Source organism: Cucumis sativus, chromosome 6 (genome assembly GCF_000004075.3).
Source record: "Cucumis sativus cultivar 9930 chromosome 6, Cucumber_9930_V3, whole genome shotgun sequence".
Lineage (NCBI taxonomy): Eukaryota > Viridiplantae > Streptophyta > Magnoliopsida > Cucurbitales > Cucurbitaceae > Cucumis > Cucumis sativus.
The window spans coordinates 16,959,821-16,980,175 of NC_026660.2; the positions used below are offsets into that span (position 1 = coordinate 16,959,821).

The 20,355-nt window shown below is 34.0% G+C and overlaps 1 protein-coding gene across 11 annotated transcripts; it reads left to right on the plus strand.

Annotated features, from left to right (window-relative positions):
* Positions 1-47: 47 nt before the first annotated feature.
* On the plus strand, positions 48-13,445 carry LOC101222348 (RNA-binding protein 2). 11 transcript variants are annotated; one of them, XM_004148759.3, is made up of 9 exons: positions 48-175; positions 344-427; positions 6,057-6,190; positions 6,271-6,583; positions 6,732-6,793; positions 6,907-6,988; positions 7,969-8,068; positions 8,723-8,832; positions 13,057-13,412. In XM_004148759.3, exons 2-9 carry the CDS (start codon positions 349-351, stop codon positions 13,194-13,196), a joined length of 1,020 nt encoding a protein of 339 aa, XP_004148807.2. In that variant the 5' UTR covers positions 48-175; positions 344-348; the 3' UTR covers positions 13,197-13,412. The 11 variants fall into 11 exon arrangements, with proteins under 11 accessions (XP_004148807.2, XP_004148806.2, XP_031743543.1 ...); XM_004148758.3 differs by having other exon boundaries at positions 158-266; XM_031887675.1 differs by lacking the exon at positions 48-175 and adding an exon at positions 189-256.
* Positions 13,446-20,355: the final 6,910 nt, after the last annotated feature.

Sequence of the window (20,355 nt, forward strand, 5' to 3'; positions counted from 1 at the left end):
ATAAAACCCCCAGAAACAGAAAGTACAAACTTTATCAAATTGAGTAAGTCGATAGTTATTAGTTAAGAACTTGATTAGATGTGAAATTGGATCATTGATTGTGGCGTAACACCTACGGTGAGGACTCTCGTATTGGATCCTAATTACGTCTCTGCACCTTTGCTTTGCTCTTCAGGTTCAGCTTCCAAACGTTTACTCCGAAACAACAGATTCTTCTAAATTAATCGGCAGTTAGGGTTTTAGGAATCTCCAGTTTGTGCGTGAAGGTCAATTCATTTGTCTCCGCTTTCCAACATCCTCATTTCCCTCTGTTTTCTCAAGCACTAATTTTGGAAAATTGCAGCATATATGGCGGATGATTATTGGAATCGGCAGCAGCCTTTGCTTCCTTCTCCAGCCATGCTTAAACGACCTCGTACTGATTATGGTAGGCCCGTTTGTTTATTATGTTTAATTTGTCGTCACTTCAAACCCCTTTTCTCAAATTTGTGTTCTTTTCTCCAATTCGGTTCTGTATAATGATTCTCAAGCTAGTTCGGTAGTGAATTTTGATGGGCTTAATTCCGTAACGATATCTGGACAAGTAATGAAATTATTCTCGTACTTTTTGGTTTGGTTTGATTTGTTGAGTTAGCTGTGAATAATCAGCGTTCACACAAAGTCATTGAATTCAGGTTTATTCTGATAAAGTTGTTCACAATTGTGAATGAAGAATGTACCTCGAAGTCCGAATTATCTCTCCCCCAGCTTCTTGATGGGTGTTATGTAGATCTTCGAAGTCTGTCCTTTACGGGGCATTAAAACAGTTTGATGGTCCAATGCACTTCATCTGATAGATGATACAAGGCAATTCTCCTTTTTATGGTTATAGTGGTGGATGCTTTTTTGTCTTTTTGTTCTCCCATTTCTTTTTGATATATGTGAGTGTCCGCGTTAGCTTACATGCACCTCAACTAGTCTCATTGGACAACCCCTCTGATTTGGTGTCAAGGAAATTTGTAGGATATTAAATCCTAGATGGGTGGCTATTATGGATTGAACCCATCATTTTTAACCCTTTATCGAGGCTATGCCCCATATTTACTACTAGGCCAAATCTATGGTTGTTACAGAGGTGGATGTGCAAATCAAGTTTGTCAAAAAGTAGTAGCAAGGGTCGCATTAAAAGTTTTAATGTCTTCATGAATTGAAACTTGGTGATAATGCTCTTGTTTTCAACTTTAGTTGGTTTTGAAATTTTACTTCATATTTTGAACCTTGTTGAAAATTCGTAGGGGATGATAATAAACTTTATTAACCCTTCATACAACATAAACTTTCACGATATCAAGGAAGAAACCATTACAATGAATCTTAATTGTGCCAGAGGTAGCTTGTCTTTGTCATATATCTGTATGGTATGCCATCTTGGGGAAACCTAAACTATTAATCGTTTTGGTCCTCAGTAGTGGAGAAAATTCATTCCACTCTGCTCACTAAATAGAAGGTTGCTGTACCTCTATGTTGACAATCTGTCAAAGAGAGTCATTATTTGTGTGACTTCATAAATTGTGAGAGAAGGCTTTCCAATTATATCTAATATTTTGGAGGTGTTGAAGATTTCTATTGGGAGAAAAAAAGAAGAAAAGAACATCGATGCATCTTTTCTTCTTTTGTCTTTTTGCAGGTGCTTGTTAGGAAGATCTCTTTTTTGTTTTGTTTTGTTTTCTATTTTTTTTATAAGAGACCAAGAGAGTATTTGCCTCCTTGAAAGCACCCAGAAAATCTTCTTGGAGTCCATTCAATAAAAACAGGTCAGCTCAACCAGACACTAAGAATCGAAAGTCGAAATCAGCTGTAGAAAACAATGGCGTTCTGAGTGAAAAAGGCAACGGTTTTGAATTTGTACAAGCACAAGTAACAGTCAATTTAAGAACCTAGAGATCAAGAGGAAGAAGACTCCATAGGAACGAACGGAAAATCTTGGTTTCCATGGATTCTGTCAGTTTAGAAACTCAAGTCTGCGGGGATGGATCTACCAGCATTCAAAATCCACTTTTGCAGTGCATATAGATAGCTGAGCTTCTTCACACCAATCAGGACTCTGTTGCTTGCAGGCGCTCTGGAAGTCAATACAGGCATTTTTCACTCCCAAGTGCACCTTTGCTGGAACTGCTGCCCTTCAGCTGGTGTCCAAGATTATCAATCCTTTTGAAGTCAACAGGTGGCTGTGCTATAGTGATTCTCAGTATCGAGAAGTTCCTCGGTATCTTCAAAGAAAAGAGTCACCACATCAGAAACAAAAGTTGGATTACTCTCATCTTGCAGCTGCAAATACTGACCATCCAGAGAACCCTCATGGATTAAGTCTTCTATATACTGAATCCACTGTCTCACACCTCCATTATTATGAGCTAGAAGAAGAAGAAGGATGTGATCCAGAAAAAGTTGGGGTAAGTAGAGAGAATAGAGATCGTAGAAATGAAAATTTGAAGTGAGGGATTTTAGTGAAGAATGGAGAAATATGAAGTGGGTTTTGTTTTGTATCGGCAAGTGGAAGAAGAAGGAGAGTTGAAAGCAGGTTTTTGAAGAGAGTGGATTTGGATTGGATTGGATTTGAGGATCTTTCTCTTCTTCTTACAAAGATAATCAAAGCCTCCCTCCACCTTCTGCTGCCTTGTTGTTTTTCCTTTTCTTTTCTAGGAAGATCTCTTTAATGTTTTTAGTACTCCATGGCTTTGCTCAGCAAAGGGTCTGGGGCCTTGTATCAATTTTTTGGTAATGGTACGCATTTTCAAGTGTTAGCCAAAATTCTTCAGTTATTTATTGTAACTGATCCGCTTTTATGCTTCTTCCCAAGTAGTTTCTTATTGTGTTTAGACATTTACTGTTTTTTTTTTTTTTTTTATCTTTTGTTACTTTTGTTTCCTTTACTTCTTTGATCTCTCCCTTGTGGAGTTTTCTATCCAGCATTAGTCTCTTTCATTTCATTAGCATTTTTTTTCCTAATGTTAAAAAGAAAAAGTTCACCTTTCTCAATGGTCTTGCACTTTTGTTCATTGGAAAAATGTTCAGCAATCAATTATGCTAATGAAAGCATACTAGAGGAAAATGAGGGGTTGGAGGTTGGGGAATAGTGTAATGTTATAAATGATAGGGGAGGTCTATCCAAATGCAGTGGTCATACTAGAATCTAAACTAAGGGTGGATACACATGTAATAGAAACACTTTGGAGCTCGAGGAGATTACAGGGATTTAAAAGTTGAGTATTGGGTGTTTTTGAGAGGCAGATTGCTGTATAGTATGAAAGGAAGCAACAAAGAGTTGAGGAAGGAATGAAATGAAGTGGGGAAACTATTTGGCTGCTATGAGGGATAGTGGTTTCTTGGGAGAGACTTTAGTAGTGAGACTAGTAAAGAAATCTTCAGTCGGAGCAACAATTAAAAGCATGTTGAATTTGGATAAGTTAGTCTTAGTTGATGACATCACCACGATCAAAATGAAATAACGTGCCTCAGTTGAGTTTTAGAGATATTTTTGTGCAGTCTCTAGTGGATTGGTTGTGTGTCTTAGGAGTGCTTGACAGCTGTAACAAAGCCACTTTAGCCAAATGGATTTTACGTTTTCTCCTTGAGCCCAATTCTCTATGGTGTAGGACTATTGGAAGTAAACATGGTCCTCGCCCTTTTGAGTGGCTGAATAAGGGGGTTAAAGGCACTTACTGTAATCTGTGGAAAGATGTCTAGAAAGAGCTCCCTGATCTTCTTTTGTGGGTTTGGTGTGTGGTGGGGGTGGGAAGAGATGTATTTCTGGGAAAACCTTTGGGTGGGGAATGACCGCTATGTGGATTATTCCCTAGTTTGTATGACTTGTCTTCTTTGAAAAATCATTTTGTGGCTGACTTTTTGGTTTGGAATGGGAACTCTTGTTCTTTCTTCTTTGGGTTCTGTTGTGCTCCTCCTGATAGGGAAACATTGGATGTGGCAGTTTTGATTCCTCTTCTTGAGAGCCATTCTTTCTATCTCGGGAGGAGAGATGTGAGGGTTTGGAGTTCTCCTTTGGAGGGATTTTTGTTTGGTTAACCCTATCCCCGTGGGTGAATCGGTCTTTTTTTTGTTTGGAGGACTAAGGTCCTTGAAAAAGTCTGGTTCTTTTCTTGGTAGGTTCTTCATGGCCGTGCCAATACGCTGGATAGGCTGTCCAGGATTTTGCCTTCATTAGTTGGTCGTTTCTTTTGTATTTTACCAGAAGACAAAGGAAGACTTAGATCACGTTCTTTGGCATTGTGAGCTGGTGAGTCATGTTTGGGATAATTTTCTTTAGACTTTTTGCTTGTTGTATGGTTGTCATAGAAATGTTAGGGATGATCGAGGATATCCTTCTCAATTCGCCTTGTGGGAAAGGAGACTGGTTTCTTTGGCGTGCTTGTGTTTATGCCATATTGTGGGTTTTTTGGGATGAGAGGAATGGGAGGGTGTTTAGGGGAGTCGGAAGGGGAGTGGGGAGATTTGGTCGGTTATTCGGTATCATGTTTCGCTTTGGGCTTCGATTTCGAAGAATTTTTTGTAACTATCCTCTTGACCATGATTTTATATAGGTGAGCCCCCTTCCTGTAGTGGCGGTCCCTTGTTTTTTGTGGGCTTGGGTTTTTGTGCGCCGGTTTATTCTTTCATTTTTTTTTTCAATGAAAGCTGTTTATTTCAATAAAAAAAAGTTCCATCCTATTAATGAAATATCTGTGTTTTATTAAAAGAAAGGGATGGTTAAAAAATTTCAAGAGTTGAAGACAATAAAGAAGGCTAGATCGAGTTTTTGATCACTTTTAAATGCGTAGGGACTGAGGGAGCTTGATGGGACCATGCCCTTTTAGATGGGAGAACTCTTGGGTGAAACATCAAGAATTTTGGAGGAGATAGGGAGTTAACAACTAAGTGGACATTTGGGAAAATGATATTAGTTGCTGCACACTTTGAAAGGGATTATAAGATGGGATTTGGATACATTTGAAACTCTTGGTAGCGGAGGGAGTTGAAAACCTAATCAGCAAAATAGATAAAAAAGGGAGAATGGGTGCTTGGAGCGGAGAGCTAGAGAGACAAAAATCAATGCAATGGCAATTGCGTGGCATCATCCTCAATAGGGTTTTGCTTTGATTCATAAATTTTAGTTGTTAAAATAAGATGATGTTAGACTTTTGATAACAGTAATAATGTTTGTTGCTTAAGATTTGTTTTTTTTTCTTTAAATTTTGAAGTTCACTTGGTTGTTATTACAAGAAGCTTTAGGAACATATGCCGGGTATAATTAATATTTGCATATTATGATCCCCTAACTTAATGATGTTTAGATACTTCCATGAAGTTTCTTTTGGGCTTGATCCATATTTGCTAACATATTATTGGTGACAAACTGACATCCTACAATAATCTTGAAGCCTTCATGAAGAGCTATTCACTTGGTTTCATAAACTAGAAGTTGAGGTTTTTTGGGTTTGGATGAAAAATTTCACTTGAGTTACAAATGGTTCTGTTTAAGACTTCGATTTTCTATTTACTTTTGCTTTTACAGAGGTTTCCTGTCCATTGAACTTAATATTGAAAGTGATAAACCAACGAAAACACCGAATTACGGGGAAACTTGAGTACCGGGAGAAAAAACATGATATTTCTCTTCTTATTATTTTCTGATAGTTACAAAAGGTACAAGAGGGGGGAATAAATAGAATAGTACAGTGAGTTAAAAAAGGAAAGATATTTAGGGAAGCCCACCAACTCTAATACTTAAAGTAGTGTTATATAGTATTTGGATTGTGAGGATGAAGAGATTAGATACATAAACAATTAATTTAAATATTATCATTGTACGATTGAACTTTCTGTACTCGTTGACTTGCTTTTCCCTTTTAACATATCTTTTATTACGTTGCTGATGGCATCTGTCCTTTGATGTGTGGAATGAGCTCTCTTTTCCCCACCTCCCCCGCGATCTTCCCTTATTCTTCTTCTTTTGATCTTCTTAGCTGTTTTCCTTTTTGTAAATTGGAAACAGAATTATGCTCTGCTTTCACTCTCTGCAGAACTTCCAGCCTCTGGATTGTCTACCGGACATGATATGCACAATTATTTAACAAGTGATGATCGTGGTGGTCCTCGGTCTGTAAAAGATACACAAACAATTGGTTCGGCATATGATCGTTATCTCCAGAGTGTGGTATGACTGAAATCTAGATTTATTCTCTTTTCTTGCCTCGCAGTTTGAATGCTGAAAAGTTTTCGTAATTGCTTCTGAAGCAACTTTCTTCTTTTACTTCCGGAGAAGTACCTACCCATGGAGAAATGGGCATGGGAAGGCCTGTTGCAAACAGAATGCCAGTTGGGAACAGAATGCCTGGGCCATTATTACCTGATCCTATTGTAATGAGTCGTCCTCCTGCAGTTTCTCCTGATCTTGCACCCAATGGTCGAAATCTTGAGTATGGTAATCATCTTCCTGTAGATTCGATGAGCAGACCTGGACGTGAAACTGTCCCTCTTCCTCCTGATGCCTCCAACACTTTATATGTTGAAGGACTTCCTCCAGATAGTTCCCGGCGGGAAGTAGCTCGTATCCTTTTTATAGGTGGTGATGCCACAAGCAAACTTATTTTGATTTTTTTTTTACCTTTCAATTATTTACAAAAAACGAAAAAAAACTTCATTCCTTTATTCATATATATGTACACATAAAACTACATTCCTTCACTCAAATGTAGATATTTTCCGCCCCTTTGTGGGATATAAAGAATTAAGACTTGTGAGCAAAGAATCTAAACATGTAATAGTCCATTACTAGTTACTGTTTTGTTGTTTTCGAATTTTCTTTGTTAACTTTCGAACTTGCGCTAACCTTTACTTTCTTCTTTGTGTTAATTTTGTTTCAATTTATAGCGTGGTGGGGACCCCCTAATATTATGTTTTGTGGATTTTGCAAACCCAGCCTGTGCAGCAACTGCCATGAGTGCATTGCAAGGTATATTCTCGTTTTTCCATATTGACCTTTGCAGTTCCTATAGCAGCAATATTTTTCCCTTGTAGCTACTTTTTTACTCTGGTAGAAAGGGTTGGAATTGAATTAATTGTAGAACATCGTTTCTTCAGAAAAATTCTTATCATGTTTGTATTATTACTGAACTTGTGTATACATGCATGTGCATCATGTCTTTCTGGTTATTGGGCGTGGCTATGAGTATACTCTTGTGTCGAGGAGTTCTGGTCTAGTTAGGAGCTTTGATTGGACTTGGAAAATTTATTTGGTTTATGTCCAGTATATAAATTCTAAGGGTAATTTTAGGATTTGAGTATTTTTCTCGTTTGTTTTCTTTTAGGATTTGATTTTACTTCCCTTTCTTTTTCTGTTAGAAGATGTTGGAGAAGTTGAGAGTCCCACATTGGAAAAACCAGGGAGACTCATACTCCATATAAGATAGATGAGTTACTCCTCTCATTGTCAATTGGTTTTGAGATGAAATTCCATACTATCAAGTTTATCAAAAGATAAACTGATTTTATTGCTGAAGCGAGATTTCTGCTTCACACTTTCATCAAACAGACTCTTGACTTTTCCTTGACTAACCAAAGAACCCCCTTTCTTCTTTTCATGGCCATTCATTTCAAAGAGAGCTAAATGCTGTGGCTTAACGCAGTTAGAGCAGTGCTCGGAGATGTGTGGTTATACTTTGATATAAATAGAAGGAATTTTCAAGATTACGTGACATGGAGTTCTTTACGAAGTATAGTGGGTTTTAATGACTCCAGCTTTTGTGAGCTAGTCTTGTAATTTCATCTTATTAATAAGATTCTGTTTCCCATTAAAGAAACATCTAGGTGCATGTTAATAAATTTTTCTTAAATGGAAGTAGTTTCATTGTTCATGTGACAACTTGTTGATGTTTAATTTTTGTTGAAAGAATACACGATAGATTTGCTAAAAAATGTATCTGATTTTCACAGGTTATAAAATGGATGAACAAGATCCCGAATCTAATTATTTGCGACTACAGTTCTCACGACATCCAGGTCCGAGGTCAGGTTCTGGATCTGGCGGCAAAAGGTGAATAAGCTATAGAGACAGGACGACCAATTTAAATGGAGATGTGTTTTCTTCTAGTGCACATTTTACTAGCTGCTTATGCATGGATTATATGTTAGACATGCTGTTGTTAAGATAGCCAAATTGTAGCCGACCCCATTGAATATTAAAGTTGCTTGTAAATTAAGGGGATTAGATTCAAAGTGTTTCAATAGTCATATGTGCAATTGAATTTTGATGTACAATTATGCCAGTGCTTCAGAATTCAAAGATATATGTGATACAATTTTCATAAACTGTTGTTTCTTCCCTGCACATTGAATACATTCCCACACATATTTTGGCATGGTGGATTAATATTTTGAACTACAGTATTTATGACGTATTAAAAGGCTAGTAAGTTTTGTAACAATGGTGGGAGTCCAATTAGAATGTTTTCTGAATCTCTATAAAGTTAATATAGGATATTTGAGGTGTATTAGTAGCTGACGACTTGTTTGTTGGATTGAATTGAATTAGTGGTACTATTGTAACGAATAGAGCAACATGGTTGACAAGTAATTAGCTCAAAAAGGTAGTTCTCTTTACATGGCATCGCTTTTACTCTGTTTACTAATTCAATCAATAAAATTTTTTATTCAATTTTATCTTTATTGCTATTATTTTTTCATGGAGAGATTCATTCAGGTGCTATAGCAGGAATTTGGAGAGTTCCTGCGTCCTCCAACACACCAAAATCAGCCTATATCGTTGGTCATTCCACATACGAATCCGTGGCACCGCAGGTAACTAACTTCAAATTTTGCTTGACAGTTAACTGTATAGCGGCCATATGCAATAAAAATCTAGACTAAAATTTTTTATATCAATTAACAGTGAAGTCTTCTTCTTGGCATGATGTTGTATTAAATATCTTGGAAGTTTCCTAGCTATCATTGATTAGGAGAAGGCATTTAGATGTGAAGTTGTGGCTAATTATTCACCACATAGAGGTCAATAAGTGTCTGCTTAGCAATTCTGTTGCACATAGATGTTAAACTGGTTGTTTGGCTTGGTGATTGAATTAAAATAAAAGATGATTCTGAATTTCCATGGTTTTTGGCCCCAACTATTTATGAGTCAGTGCCCCCCTCTTCATGTAAGAGTAATAAAAGGTGGCCCCCAGTGTTGATTTTGCATCCCAAACAGTTCTGGTTTGAATTTCTATAGGTTTTTAGACCCACACCATAGAAAAAACTTCATGAAAACTTAGTGAATGCCAGAGGCCAAGTTAACCCATCTGCTTGGAGTTGGAGAAAAAATGGGTTCTTCAATTGCAACTGCATACCCCCCTTTGTTATCTCCCTTCTCCTTGCATTGGTGTCTTTGAATCTGCCATCAAAATTTAGTGCAGCATATGCTCATTATCCACCTCCTTTACCGAAAAAGCATAAGCAATCAGAGCCGCCAGTGGCACAACCTTTTGTTTCGGAGCCAATAGTTCCCTATTTTCCCTTTGTGTACGTACCAATTCCATCCCCATCTGAGAAGCCTTATGAACCACACCCACCACCACCACTAAAGCAGCCCCAATCTCCGTTATCTCCATCTTCCAACCCTCTAGTTCCTTATTTTCCTTTTGTATATGTACCATTGCCATCCCCATCTCAAAAGCCTTGTGAAGTTGCAGCACCTTCGCCATCTTTAGTGTTCACACGACCTGTAGTTCCTTATTATCTCTTCCGATTTTCACCACCTTCCCCTCAAAAACTTCCGTATCCTCCTCCGAATCCGATTGGCCACCTTCAATTTCCTTCGCCTTTGCCTCCGTCTCCTTACTAAACAGTAAACACTACCATTTGCATCAACAACATGATAGATAGGATAAAGCTTACTTGGCAGATGTTAAGTTTTTGCTGTTATTAATAAATTTATATGGCCACTGCACTAAAATATCTCTAGCTTTTGATTGCGACTTTTGGGATTTTGGGTTATGTTCTTATTCTCTGGGTTAAGCTTGTATTGTTCTTGTCACTATTGTTCTGTACTTAACCATTCTGCTCAATATCACTATAAACTTTGAAGTTGTATCAATTTAAATTCTAAATTAATAGTTTTATCAATTTAAACTCTAAAATTTTATAAGGATATAAATATAAAGTACAAACTTTCATAAAACATATCAATTTAGGCTCTAAATTTTCGCAAGTGTATGTAAACAAAAGATAGAGATGATTTAAATTGATACTATGAAAGTTTATAATTTAAATTGATATGCTTGTCCATGTTAAAAAAATTTATTGAAAAAAATTAAAGTGTTTGTAAGCCACTCAAAATAACATTTAAATCATTTATGACAGTTGCTTTTAAACCCTTTTTCACTCTGTTTGGATTGTCTTTTAATCTCATCTCCCTACATTACAACAATTGAGCTCGGATATTATTCAAACTTTGACATTTTGGTTTATTACAGGTGCCTTGAGTTGTTTTCACGCTAACCATACTAACACAATTTAACAACTTTTCTCATCTCTTAACTAGCGGGGAAAAGTAACTTTTTCTTTTCTTTCTCTAGGTGTAACGGTATTTTTAGTTGTCTTCGACTTTATATTTAGATGCTGTTTATGTTAAGTTAACGTAGACATTTAGCTCGTGTAGTCTTAAAATTTTAATTTAGTGTCTATGATTTAAGTTTAATTTTGAATTTAATTAAGTCTTAGTTTCAGTTTAGAATTCATGCACAAGAAGATTTAATGGAACTTATAAAATTTAAGTCATAGACATATCAACTTTGAAGAATGCTCAAATCATATGAGGACTTATAGTTAAAACTTTTGAAACCACATGAACATAAAGTTCGTTCTTCTCATTGCATCATCTTCTTAAATCTACCATCAACAAGATGTTCATTCCCCACTACTCAAAGCCACTGCTGTTACCACCGTGAAACCATAAAGCAATACACTGTGAAGTGACGGTGGCAGTCTGTAAATCGCCTCCTCTTCTTTCCAATAACACAATTTTTTATTGCATCCACAACCTTAATATTATGAATACTATAATACTATAAGGTTTAATTTTTATATTTGTCAACTATATATCCAAATTAAACCATGTTATATATGCATCTCAATTTGCCTCTTTGTTTGTTTTATTTTGGATTTAATTTGTTTTACTTTGTATTTTTGGTTCAGTATTATTACAAAAGTGACACATATGCATGGCTACGAAGATATATTTGAATCTTTTGAGAGGATTTACTATATCCAAGTCCACGTGTGTGTACCTATTATTTAGTACCTTACCTTTCTGGACACGATCCTATAATTTTGGCCATCTAAACATTTAGGTTATCTATATTTTTGAAAAACAAACAATCCCTTAATTATTATCCTAAAAGTACTAAGCACGGTTACCCTAATTCGTGAGTGTGAAAATCAATAATGATCATTAATAATCATCAATTATTATGTATGCATATCTCTATGCTAACTTTGCATACATCATTTTACCTACCATTTTCTTGTGTTTTCTGATCTGGCAAAGTAATACTTGGGGTGCAGTTTTATATAGATTAACCTCTTCCCAACCTAGCTAGGAGTGTTTACGATAACCATTTCGCTATTTACCAATGTCTGAAATCTAACCTTTTGATTATAACTTTTAGTGTTAGAGATCACCATCCCTATTGTGATCACCAACCTTAATGCGATATCCATCTCTATTGCAATTCTTTGCTTGTTACAATTTGCTAGGATGTTGTTATTGCAGTGTGTTGGTTGATTTTATTAAAGTAGTAAAACTTGAGCATCTTGGATAACATGTCAAAGGGTAACTTTAGTAAAATATTCTTTTTATATATAGTTGCGTGATTTGTAAGATTTCATGGATCCTTTATTCTTGTGCATTATATGCCTTCCTTATTCTCCTGCAAATAATATAATTCTCTCTTAAAATATATTCTCAAGACCAATTATATTTATAATAGTGCTTTTATTCAATTATAGGCTTATTAGTGTCTCATTAGTTAAAATTTGTGCGGTGAACGTTTTGAGCTTATAGGATTTATCTAAGCCTCAACCTTCATATATTGGTATTGAAAATCCTTGTGCTTGTTTGCTGAAACTTTTTGTTAGGTAGCCATTGTGAAACTTGAGAGAAGTTCGATATTGATACAACTGTATTTTAGTGGGAACCTAAATATAGTGAATGTGAGGGGATCTCACTCTTTGGAGAAGCCTAAACATATTTTGTTGAGGGGATCTCATATGAAGCTTGAAGAAGCATTTTTTTTTTAATGGAAGATCTCAAACTAATTAGGAGGAGCCTAAGTTGAAACTAAAGTTGAAGCTATATGGGAGTCACTTAAGAGGGAGTCTGCTAGGCCCCCATTACGTTTTACATACAGTAGGAGAAATAAAAATATAATTGCCTCACATGGGAATGAAAGAGGAACGGAAGGAGAGCAGAACCACTCGGGTGGGATCTAGTAATTAGTTAGAACTTCCAAGTAAAAGGAGAGGAAAGGGAGAGGGACAGTTATCGAAGAATTTGGCAGAAGTTTGGGTGGCCTGCATTCTCTCTTCATAGTGAAGAAGAAGCAGCCGGTTCAGGTTGTTTAGTGATTGTTTTTTTGTTTAGTTCTATGTTGAGTCTTGTAAGTTGTTTGGAATTTTTGTTCTTGTTAATTGTTGAAGTGTTAGTCGTTTATTTCATTGTTGAGATTGTCTACTTGATTCCCTTGTCATCAAATCACCATTAGTGTTTCTTCTGTATTTGAATATATTTTGCAATATACAAGATACCTCTGTGGTATCCTTACAATTCGTATCAGAGCATTTGAAACCTGAGCAAACAAAAGTAAATGGCAAAGAAAATGGATGAGAGGATGGATCTGATGGAATATAAGCTTCAGAAGTTGCCGATCATTGAAATATATTGATAAACTCTAATTTATGCACTATGTAATGTAGTTCTATGGACAATTCCAAATTTCATAATGCTTCTTTTCTTTTTGTGGATTTATGAAGGGATCAAATGCTTCAATCCGGTCCACAACGGAAAGGATGAAATCACATTCTTTGATTTCTTAAATGAAAAAACAAGAAGGCTATATACGCACCATACTGTTTTGATGACTAACCACAACAAAATCTTCTCCTTCAACTGACGGTGAGCTCCTTCTCCAAATCTTCCTTCCTTGGTACGACTCTCACAAACATTCATGATTTTTAGAGAACCCTTTAAAATTGGGAGAACATTTTCTAGAGAAAATCTATGCAGAATGGTTGTCTCAGATTGTGCAGATATTTCGTGTACAAAGGGCTCCCTGGGCACCTTTTTTATGAATAACTCTATTGGCTTACTCCTAACCTTATTAGGATAACTCTTTATGTATCACAAATATCTCATATTAAAAGATGTTTATAATTATTATTAATTTGATTGACTATGAAGAAAATATTTTATTTATAAAAAATTATTTTTATTTAAGTTGTGTAATAAAACGGTTTAAAATGGACTTTTATATAAAAAGGTATGGTTTGTGGTAGTCAAACATTTAAATTTGTTCCAAAATAACTTATTTTCTAAATTAAACTCACGAAACTATACAATATTTCTTAATTCAATCTTTTCTAAATTAAATAATTTATTTGTTTGAATCTCATTCAAATAAACTCATTTTCATACAATACATAATTTGTATGACATTCAAATAAATGTTAAATTAAAACACCTTTTAATTGTATCAGAATGACATAAGCTTGAACTAGAAAGAGCCATGAGACTCCTGTGCACCTACACATCGTAAGCTGTAATGATCATATATTATTAATTAACTAAGCTCTTTAACCTTCATTTCTTAACTATTGGGTAAACCACACTATGTAAACCTATAATTGAACTCTTATACATGTGGAAGCGTGTGAGTTGTACATTGTAGGTTAAGTTGTGTCCATGACGATAATAAGTATAACCAAGTAAACCGTTTACAAGTTGTTCATAAATACAGTTAGATTAATTAAATTATGTATGAGGCTTTACACTTGTAATTACCTCATTTTTCTTAAGTATCATAATTCCTCTAATAAACAATTTTGTCTATAATCTAACTCATAAACTAGGTCCCTTTGGAACAGTGAGAGGGTAGGACCTCTTGTTCAAGTTTCAGAATCAACACATAAAATCATTAATCATCTACTTTATCTATGTCGGAACAAATGAAAATTTCATCTTGTAAAGTTATGTTCTTAGATCTCTATATTAAGTCAAGTTTTGAAAATAAATGGTGGGGCTTATTAAGTTAACAACTTGGGTCACTTTCACCCATGCAAACCGAAACACAAGACCTCACAAACAATAGTTTATATTATACTCAAGATTAAGACGAATCACACATGAAAATATTATGAAATATTAATCTCATCAATTAACGAATTTACAAAGATATTAATAATTTTGCGGTACAGTCTTATACAAACTCTTTTACAGGATACCCTACTCAAACACGTTTCCGCATGAATGATATGGATAAAACAATTTGTAACTATTACAACTCCATAGTGTCACACACATAAGGAGCTTGACCTTATCCATATACTATAGACCTTTAATTTAAATTATTTCTTGAACTTGATCAACCTATATGTCAATTGCATACTGTTCAAGACTACATATAGCAACTTTGAATTTTTACTTTTAATGGATAATTTAATATCTCACGATTAAATAATTATTAAAAAACTAATTGACTATGAGGCTTTGAGCACAAAAATCCTAATAGTTTGTGTTCCAACGACATTTTCCATGATATATTTGTGATGTAGCCTTTTACTGTCGCTTGTAAATGACTAACTAGATAATTAAACTAAATCACACACAAATAGTTAGTTTCAGTGGCAAGTCTAGGTCGAACATAAGAAGCACGAAAAGTTTATCAGTAAACAATTTCCAATCCGAGGTAACCGATGGGTGGTGTTTTAAGATTGGCTTTGGCTGTGAACAAAGTAAAATTGCAGAAAAAGTAAATTAGGGTGAAAATAGTAATTAAAATAGCCTAGCTTGGGTGAGCCAAGTTCAATTTATGCAAGACATTTACTCATAGAAGTAAATTAATTAGAAAAGCTAACTAAATCGTTCTATAAATTGAGCTCGCCTAATTTGAACAAAGGAAAAGCAGGCCAATTCAAATCAACTTAGTTGCATTAAGATTTAGGAAAAGTTAGGTTGAATAATTAACTTAAAGTTAGGTTGAATAATTAACTTCCATGCGTCTAGTGATGAGACCCGTGTCTGGAATAGAAGGGTTAATTTCTGACTAAGTGTTAAGAGAAGTCATTTGAAAGGAGTTTGAGTTTGGAAGGCTGGTGTTAGGCGTTTGAAGTTTTGATTTGTGTTGAAGCAAAACGATGCAAGAAGACATTTGGCGTTTAAGTACAATTAGGCATTTGGAGTTCAACGTGAGATGAAGCTAGGCGAGGAAAATGTCTCACTACAAGAAAACAGAAATATATATCCCAATCACTATCACTTTAAAAATGGATTATTATTCAAATTATAGATCTATCTCTATTAATATGGGATACACAAAGAGAGACCACTATCTCTATTTATCTGGGATTGACAGTAATAGTGATCTATCCCAAACTATCACAATTGTATATCAAGTTTTTTAAAGTTCTTATATATAAGAACTTTCCAATATTATATGCATGCAAATAAATGAACCCTAAACTATCACATTTGTTGGCTAAGGTTTGAATCTTTTTCATAAAATATATATCTATCACTATATCAATTTGAGATAGACAATGGTCTATCTTTGTCTAGGATAGATGGTGATAGTCTTTTAGTTCTATCAAGGTTATACATATATAGACCACGTGGTCTTTGTCTATCTGCTATCTATGTTTATCTTTGTCTATTTGTAGATAGGTAGAACTTAACTACTCCTCAAGTACAATCGAAGTCCACTGTAGTTGAAGGGTAAAGTTGTAATTTTTGTCTCAATAACATTTTTGTAATTATTTCCATCTTCTTCTTTTATATCTCAAAACGGTAAAAAGAAGAAAGTGAAAAAAGAGATAGACAACCAGATAACAAACCTAGAGAGAGAAAGATTTTATGCAAATCTAGTGAGAGAAACGTTGAGTTTTTCATCTAGATAATGTAGCCGATGTGGGTAGACTTCGGTTGGAGTGAGTATCGGTTGTAGATAACATGAGTCGACTCCGGTGACTTGTTTTTGACCGTAGACAGTGAATTGTTCTAGATTTGGCACAAGTTTAACTCCAATAAAAAAGTGAAGAAGTCTCCGATAATAATTATGTTATGATGTGTTTGCTATCCAAAATTTGAAGATTCTTTTAGACCCAAGATCATTTGAGTTTTTGGGATTATCATTTTTTTTTTTTTTTTGTATTTTTGCCAAGTCACCTATTCAATTCAAAAATTAATCCCTACACCTTAATATAAGGGTGCAATTATTAAAGATTAATTTTAACATGTATAGAACAAAATTTAAAAATATTTACCGTTCGTGTAACAAAAAAATAAAAGCTCATCATGTCATTATTAACTTTTAAAAATTTTCAGATTTGCCCATGATAATTTTGAATTTTGCGTTGAATGTCTGTGCATTTTCTTCGTATTATTACTTTCCTTCTTCATATTCTCACTTTTTCTTGTTCGCGATTTCTTCATCTTCGCTTTTAGAATTTCTTCTTTGTTACCTCTCATCTTTAGCCTCATCTCCTTATTCTTTTTTCATTACCATGTATTCCTTCGTCTTCTTTTTTGACTACACGATTGTATTCCAAGATCTAAATGATTGTGTACCAATATTTAAACGATATAGGTAAAAGATCATATACCAAGATTGTTTAGATTTGGTACAAAATCGTGTACCAAGATCATTTAGATTTGGTACAAGATAGTGTACCGAGATCGTTTAGATTTGGTACAAGATTGTGTACCAACATCATTTAGATATTGGTACCAATAGTTAAATTAACGATCCTTCGTCTATCTCGAATCGATAGAGATAGACCACTATCATTGTCTATCTCAAAATATAGTTAAGTGATAAATTCAAACGATTGTTTACTAAGATCTAAAACGATCGTATACCAATATCTAAACGATCTTTTAAACCTATATTATAAGATCATTTAAATTAGAAGCTTTTTGTGAACGTGCGTGACCGATTAATCAAGTGAATTTTTTGTTATTTCAAACCTTAGAACAATGTAAATATTTTTTGTTTTTGTTCTATTTTTTAACAAACCCCATTATTAAATTCTTAATTAATACTGAACTTAAATAAGTGTTTCTCTCGTATATTAGGATTAAAGATTTAGACTATAGATTTTTTGGTTGTTAATAACATATGTTGTAGATTTGTTACATAGATTTGGTCTTAAATATGTAGGGGAGAAAGGTTAACCTTTCATCTCAAGTGTGTTAGAATATACTTGATGCCAAATGAACTTTTTTTTTTTTGGGCCTTCCCTATATTAGGAAGATTTCTCCTAATCTTTTATACTAAACATATAACATAAACAATTTAAAGAATGAAGTGTCAACAAGTTTTCTCTTTTTTCTTATTCATATCATTGCCTTTTGGTCAATCGTAGGTATAACACTAAAACATGATTAGCTATCCATGCTCGAAGATTTTATTTTACTGTTGTGTGGCTTGAAGAACATCCCTAAAAGTGGACTCTACTCTTTTGACCAACTCTTTTTAGTTATTTAGTTTATTGGTTTTATTTGTATTTTGCTTTTAAAAAGTAGTCTAAGAAAAAAAAAGTGACAGCTAGTAAACATGCAGCAAATTGGAAAGAGTTTCAAGGATACCATTGTTATTGTAGAATGGTTAAATTAATATTTTAGAAAAGAACATACTTAAATATGTATCCATTTAACTTTAAAATTAATAAATCATTTAAACCTAAACTAGTGCGAATGAATCAATATAACTTTCCTAAAAGTTGTTGAAAAATATGATGAGAAACTTATAGTATTAATTAAACTTTGGAAGTTATCCAATTTAAATATTTAGAACTAATAATTACAGTGATTTAGATTGTAAACCAATTAGTATACTTTCATAAATGCATTGATGAACGTATATTCTTCTTCAAATTTATTAAAAACAAATATTTTGTGAAGCTCGTAATTGTTTCACTTAAGCTTTTAGATTGCCATTTAAGACCGTATTAAGATTACATTTTAAGACACTCGTTCATGTGTAATAATTCTCTTTTTCTATAGATTTCCTAAAATGTATGATTTTCAAAATTTTCAAAGTTCTAACTAAAAGTATTTTAGAGATGTGGTTTTCTTTTGTTCCCTTTCTGGGTTCCTTGAAGTCAAAAGATGCTACTGTTGTTTTTCTTCAAAGAAGAAAACTCGTAGGTTTGCTTCACCTGTCTTTTGATTTGGTGTTAGACTTGGACTCAACTTCATTAATATATAAGAGAACTTTGGCTTAACTATTCATTTCTTTTTTTGAACTCTTGCTTTACCCACGGTTTTCCTAGTAAATCTTATTCGGTTAAATTACAAATTTAGTTTTCTTTCTTTCAACTTAAACTCAATCTTCCTCTCACTAATTTTGACTAGCAGCCCAAGCTTAGAATATAGACTCAATTGATAATCTTTTGGAATGAAGTTTAGCAAAATCGTACGAGTAAATTGGGAGAAATTCAAATATGAAGTGACCTATTTATACTAGACCTTGCATGAAAAGTTCTTGACACCTTCTCGATCCTTGTCAAAATTTCACCTAAGCATGCACATGACACTTGTAAAGCATTTCACCGACTTCAACTCTTCATCATCTTACCTAACCGAAATGTCAAAGTACCAAACATCAAGTCAAATGGCAAACTAACCTCTCTTGACATGGGCGCAAGTCTCATCATGCACACACATGTCGTCATGACTAACTTCTCAACACCAATAACCTCTCAAGCAAGCTTTCTTGCCAAGACTAGATGCCCATCTAAACTCTAAAGACATGTCTTTTCGCCTAGTCCAAACGCCAAGCACATTTAAAAGTTTTCCCATCCTTCTCAGCCATACTCACACAAGCTTGCCGCCTACCTTTAGAGGTTGTTTACTCATTCTTTGGCTACCCACTAAGCTGAAAACGCCTAAGGTGTGGGCTTAGCCAATTTTTTCCTCTTTTCAACTTATGTTCCCTTCTAACTTTTAAATCATTCCTTCATAAGTTTCATTCTTTCTACCTACCATGACACACCTACAATGACACTTTTCGAGCCTAGTTTCTCATCTTAACTTCATTTAAAATCATATTTTCAAACTCTTTGAAAAATTCAAGTTCCTTAGGATTCGGGGTTTACAGTTTAGATCTTGTACCAAGAAAAAAAAACGAGAGATGAAGAAAGAAAAATTTTGGAAACAGAAAGAAAAAAAAATGGCGAACAAGAAGAAGTGAAAATATGAAGAAGGAAAAGTAATAATATGAAAAGGAGAAGAATAAATCACAAGTAAGAAAAAAAATGTGAAGTGAAGAATGTTCCGTAATATTAAAAAACAACAACGGACAAATTTGAGATTTATGAAAAAAAGTGATGGCTTCATGAGTTTTAATTTTTTGTTACACAGACAGTAAATATTTGTTCGTTTTGTTACATTTACGTAAATTAACCTATCAAAAACATATTAAAAGTTATAATAGAAGTTGAAATTAAAAAAGAATTATATAAAGACTCACCCAATTGTAATGTTAAAAAAAAGTGTATTTTGGTTTGTTGCAAGTATAAATAGCAAATACTAAGACAAAATTATTTTATTAAATAGTTTTCCAAACAGCATTATTAATACAATCTGTTTCCTGCTCATTGGTGCATGAATCATCAATAAAATAGTTCAACTTTAAGAAAATCCACAACCAAGTATTCAAAAGCATCTATAACAAAGAGGAAGTGTGCTAATACTAGCTACTATTATAATGGCAAGGTTTGAATACTAGTTTTGTGTAGTTTAAAGTTTGTTTATTTAATTTTAGTCCTTCTATCTAAAGTTAGTTCCTATATATCTTGAAATATTTGATCAAAGTTTAACAAAATAACATCAACCAAAACTTGGTTGAAATTAAAGAAAAGACATGGATGACAATATGGTTTTAGGGTAGTTGAATTTTTAAAGCAGAGTATGAAAGTTATTTAAGTAATAAATAATTAGATTCATTAAACAGTTAAAGTTAAACAAAGCCAACTTCCATTTAAGCAATAAGTTAAAATTATAGCAATATAGGATAGCATTTATTTAGTTCATCCCATACTAATTCACCACAAAAA

Excerpts from the sequence above, each read along its gene's own strand:
- LOC101222348 (XM_004148759.3), top strand. The coding sequence starts at position 349 with ATGGCGGATGATTATTGGAATCGGCAGCAGCCTTTGCTTCCTTCTCCA. Across the intron at positions 6,584-6,731 it reads TTCCCGGCGGGAAGTAGCTC|ATATTTTCCGCCCCTTTGTG; the intron begins GTATCCTTTTTA and ends ACTCAAATGTAG. Across the intron at positions 8,069-8,722 it reads TCTGGATCTGGCGGCAAAAG|AGATTCATTCAGGTGCTATA; the intron begins GTGAATAAGCTA and ends TTTTTCATGGAG.